Source organism: Martes martes (assembly GCF_963455335.1).
Source record: "Martes martes genome assembly, chromosome: 10".
Taxonomy (NCBI): Eukaryota; Metazoa; Chordata; class Mammalia; order Carnivora; family Mustelidae; genus Martes; species Martes martes.
The window spans coordinates 55,017,676-55,028,237 of record NC_137898.1 but is presented as its reverse complement, the minus strand read 5'-3'; the positions used below and the strand labels follow the sequence as shown (position 1 = coordinate 55,028,237).

The 10,562-nt window shown below is 35.0% G+C and overlaps 1 protein-coding gene across 1 annotated transcript; it reads left to right on the top strand.

Annotated features, from left to right (window-relative positions):
• Positions 1-8,710: 8,710 nt before the first annotated feature.
• LOC308350021 (olfactory receptor 52N4-like) lies at positions 8,711-9,676 on the top strand (the record flags this gene model as incomplete). The annotated part of the gene is made up of 1 exon (XM_080815022.1): positions 8,711-9,676. The coding sequence occupies one exon, from the start codon at positions 8,711-8,713 to the stop codon at positions 9,674-9,676; it is 966 nt and encodes a 321-aa protein (XP_080671148.1).
• Positions 9,677-10,562: the final 886 nt, after the last annotated feature.

The following is a 10,562-nucleotide window of genomic DNA, read 5'->3' as shown; positions in this document are numbered from 1 at the left end:
GACAGATAAGTGGATATGGAAGATGTGGTGTGTGTGTATAAATATCTATACACACACAAGAAAATATGCAGCCATAAAAAAGGATGAGATTGCCATTTGAGACAATATGGATGGATTCAGAGGGAATTATTCTAAGTGAAATAAGTTAGACTGAGAAAAATGAATACATATGACCACAATTATGTGTGGAATCTTAGAAAAACAAAACAAAGAACAAATAAACAAATAGCAGAATCAAACACATAAATACAGAAAACAAACTGATAGTTGCCAGAGGGCAAGAAGGTGGCAGATGGGCCAAATGGGTGAAGGAGAGTGGGAGATATAGGCTTAAAGTTATGGAATGAAGAAGTTATGGGAATAAATGGTACAACATAAGGAATGCAGTCAATGATATTGTAATAAATAGCATCGTGTGGTGACAGATGGCAGCTACACTTGTGGTGAGCATAGCATTATATATAGAGATGCTGGATCTCTATGTGGTATACCTGAAACTTACACAACATTGTGTGTCAACTATATTCAAATTTAAAAAAGAAAAGGAAATCAAAAGAAATAAGAAATAAAGTGTTTGCACACATGTGTAGAAGCATATGGGAATAGCCGTATGCTTAACTCATTAAAACTGCACTGCATATAAACTCAATTTCAATTACATATTTTTCATCAAGACCTGGGGCATTTGGGTGGGTCCATCGTTGTGTGTCTGTCTCTTGATCTCAGCTTATCTCACGGTCGTGAGTTAAACCACCATGTTGGGCAAATGAACAAAAAAACCAAGATCTTAGTGTATGTAAGCTTAGGTGTAGAAGCACAAGGTATTAGCCCTATTGTTAACTCAATGAACCTGCACTGGGTATGTGTCTTTCAAGTAACATCTTCATTTGTTGAGGTATGTTTCATAAACTTACGTGTAGAAGCCTGTGGGAACAGATGTATGGTAAACCCATTAAAACTGTACTTCCTGTACCCCAGTGTTCATAGCATTAATGTCCACAATTGCCAAACTGTGGAAGGAGCTGAGATGTCCTTCGATGGTTGAATGCATAAAGAAGATGTGGTTCATATATACAAAGGAATATTACTCAGCCTTCAGAAAGGATGAACACCTACCATTTACATTGACATGGATGGAACTGGAGGGGATTATGCTAAATGAAATAAGTCAATCAGAGAAAGACAATTATAATCCAGTTTCACTCATATGTAGACTATAAGAAATAGCTCAGAGGATCATATGGGAAGGGAGCAAAACAATAAATGGGAAGAAAGCAGAGAGGGAGCCAAAGTATATAGACTCTTGACTACAGGAAACAAACTGAGGGTTGTGGAAAGGGAGATGGAGAGGGAGATAGGGTAACTAACTGGGTGGTGGGCATTAAGGAGGAACTCTGATATGATGAGCACTGGGTGTTACATTAACTAATGAATCATTGAACACTAAACCAAAAACTAATGATACTGTATGTTGGCTACTTGAATTTAAACTTGAAAAAGCGGGTGGGGGAGGAAGTTTTATTCTAAAAACAAAAAACAGAACTGCGCTGCACAGGGACACCTGGGTGGGTCCGTTAAGCATCTACCTTCGCCTCAGATCATGATCTTGAGGTCCTGGGATCCAGCCCCCTGTTGGGACATCCTGCTAAGGGGGGCAGCCTGCTATTCCCTCTCCCTTTGACACCTGACTTTGCCCATTGCTCATTCTCTCATTCACTCTTGTTCTATCTCAAATGAATATTTTTTTTTTAAATCTTAAAAAAGAATAACTACCCTGCACAAAAACAAATAGTTAAATAAAGCCAAAAAACAGCTGAATCTCAGTAAGAGAGTGTTGTAACTTTTAAAAAATTGCCATAAAAGTCAATTAATATGAAATTCACCATTTTTAAAAGATTTATTTATATAAGAGAGAGAAAGAGAGAACACAAAGGGAAGGAATGGTAGAGGGAGGTAATCTTCAAGCAGACCTCCCAAGCAGCACAGAGCCTGAGGCAGGGCTTCATCTCAGGACCCATGAGATCACAACCCATGTGCCCAAACCAACAGTCAGATGCTTAAACAACTGAGCCACCCAGGAACCCCCCAAATTTACCATTTCAATGATGTTCAATGTGCTATTCAGTGACTTTTAGTACATTCATAGTACTGTGCAATCATCACCACTATGTAATTCCAGAATATTTTAGTCATCTCCCCAAAAGAGCCAATACATTTTAAGTCATCACCTCCTTCCATTGCAACCAAGAATTTACTTTATCTTCTAGGATTTGCCTATTCTTAAAAATGGAATAACACGATATGTGGCTATCTGTCTCTGAATTGTTTGACCTAGCATAAAATTTTCAAAGTTCATGCTGTTTAATTTCTTTTTTATACTTACTACCCTGACTTGGAGATGACTAAGTGCTCAGTGATGTTACTGAATTAGAGACATTAAGAAATAAGTGAATAAAAGAAGAAATGGATGGATGGATATGTGAGGGACTAAAACATTCTATATAAGTGCTTTTACCCTGTGCCCTTCAAGGAAGGCTCACATGGAAAGAAAACTTGACAATATTAAAATCTCTCACTTCTACTAAAATTTGTGTTCAATTCCTCTCCATTAAGTATGTCCTCACACATGTGCGCACGCACACACACACGTGCATATGAACTAATTCACTTAAGTATCATCATACAGCAGTAAGACTGGAAAGCTTCCACTCTTCTTTCTCCCATAAAGGTTAGCTTGATTGTTACACAAGTGTCTGTGTCTTTAATTTTTGTACTATCCCTTTAGGATATATAGGACATTTTTCTTAAACACCCAATACACTAGTACAGGTATCATGGGACTTAGAAATTGAGGGTTGTGCATGTACATATAGCCTATGCTTTTGAACTAAGATCCTGAACACCTGGACCGGACTGCATTCAGCTCACTGTCTGCTATCCAGAAACTAAGGTATTAAAGGAACACAAAAGGTACTCTAGAGACAGGATTTTTTCTTTTCTTTTCTTTTGCTTATTTTTTTTTTTTAAGGCATAAAGATAAAGTAGAGGCTTTGAATGTATATGAACTGTTTATGGCATTCTCAGAAATACAGACTTGAGTCCACTCACCATGTTTGAAGACAGGAGTGTTGTGGGAGGCTTGGAGGATATAAAATACTTGTTTCCCTAATTCTCAGATTGCAATTCAGTGTAAATTTCCATCGTGATTACGAGTATCTGTGTCATTTCCCTAACAAAGTGGGAATCACTGGTTCTGTTGTCCTGGAAGTCAGGTATGAATCATGCTCATGACAAGAACAAAAGGGGGAGAACTAGGAGAATAGTTCTCAGTCATGGCCAGAACATTCTGGATTCTTGCCTGCTGTCCCCGTGTTCTCAGAAAGAGAACCTCATTTTTCTTGGTTCATTTCTAGAGAGATTTAGTTAAGACTGTATTTCATCCATTTTAGATAACAGCGCTTGCCTGGAGGGACTCACTGCTATATAAGAGAAGACCATTTGTTTTAGAGATTTAGGACAGTCTAAGGAGAAAACAGGCTTGTTTTATGGGGTTTGGAAATGACGATAGACAAAAGATGATATCAAAGTTGTGCTTTACAAATAACAGACATGCATTAATGTTACTATTCCAAAATACCTATCTACACCCATGACATGACATTTGTTAATTTTCTTTGCTAGAACAATTAATTTATGATGTATTGAAATCATTTAAATCTGTTTTGGAAATTTCCTTAGTTATTTTGTGGTTAGTACTGTATTACCTGTGTATAAGCATGGACCCCTGAGAGCTTTGCAAATGTATTAAAGATGGGACCTGAAATTATTGTGTAACATGAAAGTTAGTTTTAGTAGTTAAAAACATATTTATAAAAAGAAGGCACAAGAGATATATGTAGGATATTTATTTCATATTTAGGAAAGATATTCTGTAGAACATAGCACAAGGAATCTCAGAAATATATTGCCTATTTTAAAATTATGGATACCTATATTTTCCTAAATTAATCTCCTTCTGTTGTACAGATACATAAAGACCTGAGTATTTCAATGTATTAAAGAGAACTGAGTAATGATATTATTTTTTCTACAACATATGACAATTTATTGTATACTAGTCAAATATTTATCAAAAAGAATTTCAGTATCTGTTTCATTTTAATAGAAAACATATATAGATGGATAAACATATATGCACTTATATAGATATATATAATTTTTATAGTTTTAAAATTTCCACTCATGATATATCTGAAATTCATAAAAAATATTGTTGTATTCAGGGATGCCTGGGTGGCTCAGTCAGTTAAGAGGCTGCCTTCAGCTCAGGTCATGATCCCAGGGTCCTAGGATCGAGCGCTGCATTGGGCTCTGTGCTGGGCAGGGAGCCTGCTTCCCTTCCTCCCTCTCTGCCTGCCTCTCTGCCTACTTGTGATCTCTGTCTGTTAAATAGATAAATAAATCTTTAAAAAAAAAACTGTTTTAAGAAGCGGTGTATTAGAAAGTATACCATACTCAAAGTATGCAGAGACTTTTGTTTTGTAAACAGAAAACACATCAAATAACCAAAATAACAAAACACACCAAAATTTTTGGATACAATATTACTCTCAGACAATGCAGAAGTAAAAGCAAGCAAATATTGGATCAAGATCACACTGAACAAAAGTAAAAGAAAGCCTTGACACAGTGCAAAGAAAGGTGATGTACCACATTGCTTTCTCTGTAGTTTTGGCAAAGTTTCTCCACAACCAAAGCATTGCACAGTGTTGATATAATTCTCTGGCTCACTTTGTTAATGCACAGATTTTTAAAATGAGACACTTAAAAATAAGATAGTAAGTAAGTAAATAAATAAATAATAAAATGAGATTCCTAAATTATATCACAGCTTATTAACTGCTTCTTAGTTTCTTATTATAGTGTCACTGGTGTGGCCTTCAACTGGTAACACAAGGCTAACAAAAGCATTACAGTTTGCATTTTCAAAAAAGAACACTAAGCGTTTTGTAAAGTAAGAGTTGTGTTTCCATGAAGAATAATTATGCCATCAAGTTTCCTTCTGTCAGGCTTGTAAGTGTGTACTTTATATTTGAACACAACAATGTTTTTTTTTATATATTTTTTTAAAGAGTTTATTTATTTATTTGTCAGAGAGAGAGAGAGCGAGAGAGCGAGCACAGGCAGGCAGAGGCAGAGGGAGAAGCAGGCTCTCTGCTGAGCAAGGAGCCTGATGTGGGACTCAATCCCAGGACCCTAGGATCATGACCTGAGCTGAAGGCAGCCACTTAAGCAACTGAGCCACCCAGGCATCCCTGAATACAACAATATTTTTTATGAATTTCAGATATATCATGAGTGGAAATTTTAAAACTATAAAAATTATATATATCTATATAAGTGCATATATGTTTATCCATCTATATATGTTTTCTATTAAAATGAAACAGATACTGAAATTCTTTTTGATAAATATTTGACTAGTATATAATAAATTGTCATATGTTGTAGAAAAAATAATATCATTACTCAGTTCTCCTTAATACATTGAAATACTCAGGTCTTTATGTATCTGTACAACAGAAGGAGATTAATTTAGGAAAATATAGGTATCCATAATTTTAAAATAGGCAATATATTTCTGAGATTCCTTGTGCTATGTTCTACAGAATATCTTTCCTAAATATGAAATAAATATCCTACATATATCTCTTGTGCCTTCTTTTTATAAATATGTTTTTAACTACTAAAACTAACTTTCATGTTACACAATAATTTCAGGTCCCATCTTTAATACATTTGCAAAGCTCTCAGGGGTCCATGCTTATACACAGGTAATACAGTACTAACCCACTGAGCCACCCAGGCGCCCCTTGAAACAGTACTTTTAACAGATGCCCTTATTGGCAACTCTCTCAGGATCCCTCTCACTTCTGAGAGTTTTTTCTGTATACTTGCTAAATAAACTTCTATTGCTTTGCTCACTAAATATATATATACACACACACACACATATATAATTCTTTTATATATATAAAATACATATATTTATATATATTCTTTTATATATAAAATACATATATATTTTTACATATATTCTTATATATATATATATTTTTTTTTTAATCACTTTGAGGGGTGCCTGGGTGGCTCAGTGGGTTAAAGCCTCTGCCTTCAACTCAGGTCATGATCTCAGGGTCCTGGGATCGAGCCCCACATCGGGCTCTCTGCTCAGCAGGGAGCCTGCTTCCTCCTATCTCTCTGCCTGCCTCTCTGCCTACTTGTGATCTCTGTCTGTCAAATAAATAAATAAAATCTTTAAAAAAAATCACTTTGAGACCAATTTGTAGTGTGGTTTACATAGTTGATCTTTATTTCCCAGACTAATATATTTACTTTTTCTAGCACTTAACTTTTTTCTGCTTCTTGGATTTCCTTTGTTTTCTCTATTTCAGGATTTTTTTGAAATTTGTAATTTCTGGTGATTTATGAAGTAAACAATCTGGTTGTGTTTCTTCTGGTGGTTCACTTGTGCTCTCCAAGCAATAATATTTATACTACAGCATTTAATTTAATCTATGATTTTTGTAATGCCATAGAAGGAATATTTGAAAAGCACTGTTATAAACATGCTCATCCTATGTCATTTTATTATTTCCAAAAAAGTTGTCTTTTGCAATACTTAATCTGCCATCCCATGGTGCAGATATATAAGGATAAAACATAGGTGTAGGTAGAAAAACTGAATGAAGAACAACTTGATATCTCTAATTCTTCCACTATCCTAAACAATATTAATTATCCTCTTATGTGACTAGAAGTATATTCTAGGAAGAAACTGCAACTAACAATATGAATGTGTATAAAAGGTGTGAGGAAGGCCAAGGATGAAGATTCATAAAAAAATGAGATAATTGAATCGAGTACTCTTATTTTAATGTGAGTTCCTCAGTACCCTTCTACTACTCAACTCCAAGACCATTGGCAGCCAACCATGAAATCCTCCAGGATATAGACTTTCTGCAAAAATCAGAAGTCCCTGAGGAAAAAAGCTATGAACACTGATTACTAAGAATGCCTCCAAGGGAGTAGAGATCCCTGCTAGAGCACTCTAAGTAAATCCTACCAATTGATCAAATTCACTCATCACCTGGTGTTGCAAATCAGCTCTCTATAGCCTCTTTCTTAAATGTGAACCAATATTAAAAAATTACCAGATATATGAGAAACTCCTCCAAAGTAAAAGGCAAAAGCTACAAAAATAAATAACTGAAACTTAGATGATAATAGAAATTATATATGAAGCATTACCTACGTACACATATATATTACTGTCAGAGTCACAAGATTCAGAAGAAACTAGGTTGTTGGAAATTTGTAATATTAGACAACAAAAAATGCCAAGACACCTGGGTTATAGAGGTCAGGAATTTTTATAGAAAATAGATTAAAAAAATCAAGAGATACAATAGAAAAATTTTAAAAGGAAAAAATGAAAAGAAGGGAATAAGGCCAGAAGATTCCATATCTAACTAAAAGTAATAATAATAAAATAACAAGGACACAGTTAGGATGATATTATCAAAAGTTAATACAACACATAAAAAAAGAACTATAAAAAACAGAAATATATATGTATATATAATTGTCTTCAATCTTTAAAAAAAATGTTAATACCAGAAAATTTCTAAAACCAAAAGTCACAGATTTCCAGACCCAATAAGACCCAGTAAATGCCTGCACAATAAATTACATACATCCACACATACACCTCTATGATCACCATTACCAGCATTGAATGTGAAAGCATAGAAGTTTTAAAATGTTCTTAAGTATTTCAGAACCAGAAAACAAATAAATTAAGAAAAGCAAAGAAGAGTAGTTCATGTAAAAAGTATCAACACTCCTCTTAATATCTATACCTTAAACTAAGAGGTTGAGAATGCCTTTGAAATTCAGACATAAGAAACGTCATCTACAAGGAGCCTCCATTTATTCAGTAATAAAGTATAGATTAATAAAAATGCATCCTGGGCATCTAGTGAGGATGAGATGAGTTAACATATATAAACTTTTTAGAACTTTACCTTGTACATGTTAAGTATAAATATGAATTATTATTAAAAATAAGAACAATAAAAAATAAAAATAAGAACAATAACAAATACATCCTAATTATATCTGTTGCACCACTGGTGAGGTAATCAATGAGTTCTACCTTAAGAAACATCCAAATGGAGAGGTTATAATAATTAATATTTAAATAAGATATTATAACAAGTATCAATTTGAGAGATCATAATGACATAAATCATAAGTGTAACACAATTATACTTGATTATAAGTTTATGGGGATTGTATCTCTATCTTTTTGTTTTAAAGTAATATAGACACAATATCTGTGGTAAAACCTGACACAGAGTAGGTCTGAAGTATATATTATTAAAGGAACTCATAAATTAATGAATTAATAAACAATGGCTTAAACTTAGTTTAAGCAATGTTTAAATAAACATGCCTGGGCATTTAAAATGTTTGTTTTCTTGTTATTACAATACAATATTTAACAGAGAGAAGAGACAGAGGGAGCACAACAAAGATTTTTTTTTTCTTTTTTAATTTTTCCAAATCTCGGAGGGTCAAAAAATGAAACAAAACAAAAATAAAACTTCAATGCTACAAGCTTCTTAATTTTTACACCAGCTTAAATATGGTAATTCTGAACCAAACAGATGTAACGCCAGCCTCATTCATTCTTAATGGGATCCCAGGACTGGAGAACATGCACATGTGGATTTCCTTCCCATTCTGCTCCATGTATGTGGTGGCCATGGTAGGGAATTGTGGACTCCTCTACCTCATCTGCTATGAGGACTCCTTGCACAGGTCCATGTATTATTTTTTGGCCATGCTTTCCCTTACTGACCTTGTCATGTGCTCTAGTACAATCCCTAAAGCTCTCTGCATCTTCTGGTTTCATCTCAAGGAAATTAGATTTGAAGAATGCCTAGTCCAGATGTTCTTCATCCATACCTTCACAGGGATGGAGTCTGGGGTACTCATGCTTATGGCCCTAGACCGATATGTAGCCATCTGTTACCCTCTGCGCTACTCAACTATCCTCACCAATCCTGTCATTGCAAAGGTTGGGCTTGCTACTTTCCTGAGAGCAGTGTTGCTCATCATTCCCCTGATTTTCTTCACCAAGAGACTACCCTATTGCAAGGGCAATATAATACACCATACCTATTGTGACCAGCTATCTGTAGCTAAGTTATCCTGTGGAAATATCAAGGCCAATGTTATCTATGGTCTGATGGCTGCCCTCCTGATTGGGGGCTTTGACATCCTGTGCATCACAATCTCCTACACCATGATCCTCCGAGCAGTGATCAATCTCTCTTCAGCAGATGCTCGACAGAAGGCCTTCAGCACCTGCACTGCCCACATCTGTGCCATTGTTTTCTCCTACAGTCCAGCCTTCTTCTGCTTCTTTTTTAATCGTTTTGGGAGCCATGCAATCCCTCCATCTTGCCACATCATTGTGGCCAACATTTATCTGCTCTTGCCTCCCACTATGAACCCTATTGTCTATGGGGTGAAAACCAAGCAGATACGAGACTGTGTCATAAAGATCTTTTCAGGTTCTAAGAACATCAAATCCCATAGCATATAAAGGATATATTTTTCATGGAAGAGATGAAGGGGAAGGAAAATAATACTCTGTTGGCTATTTAGTCAGGCTGTTTAGTCTTAAAAAGATGCCTTTTTAAGATTTCTTTTATGTTCTTGATAAGGGATGAATCTGAGGGGACATTAAATGTTTTCAGAATCCCAAAGTCACTGATATGGCCCCCACACACCCTGAGTTATTCACCTCCTCACCCCTGTGGAGAAAGAGTCTCATCATAAACTCAAGTTCCCATGAGCAAAACACAATGGAAAGTTGAGAAATTTATCAAAAGAAATGAACAAGTCAGAAAGTGATAATCTGCTGCTAGGTGCCAGTTTGTCTTGTTTTCAAATAGTGATTAGAATTTCTAGTTTGAAAAATAGTTGTTACTTACCTCTGGAAAATATGGGCTATATTTTTTGCATCATTTCCAAAATTTCTCTGTTTTCTCAGTATCACCCTCTTGATGGAGAAACTAGTAAGTACACTGTGGGGTCATTAGTCTAATGGGATTTCAGCCTCTGAACTGTAATTTGGGAGTATGTTATCTGACTATGTCTCCTCTAGAAGACTCCTAAATTGCCAAAGAAATTTATCTAGTAAATAAAAAAAAAGAAACCCTGGAATCTGGAAAGAAGAAAAAATAGAGTAAGAAAAAAATGATACATTAATCTTCTCATCTTTAATTTTCTAAACTATGTTTGACTATTGAAGGAGAACTTCTAACTATGTTGATGTGGTTCCGAATTTATGTTAAAAATGTTTAAGCTAACCTACAAATGAGATAGGGTAAAGGGATTTAAAGGGAAGTGAAGTTTTATACTTCACTTGAACTGGTGAAATGATGGCATCAGGAGACTATGATGCTATGTATATAAATATAAAACAA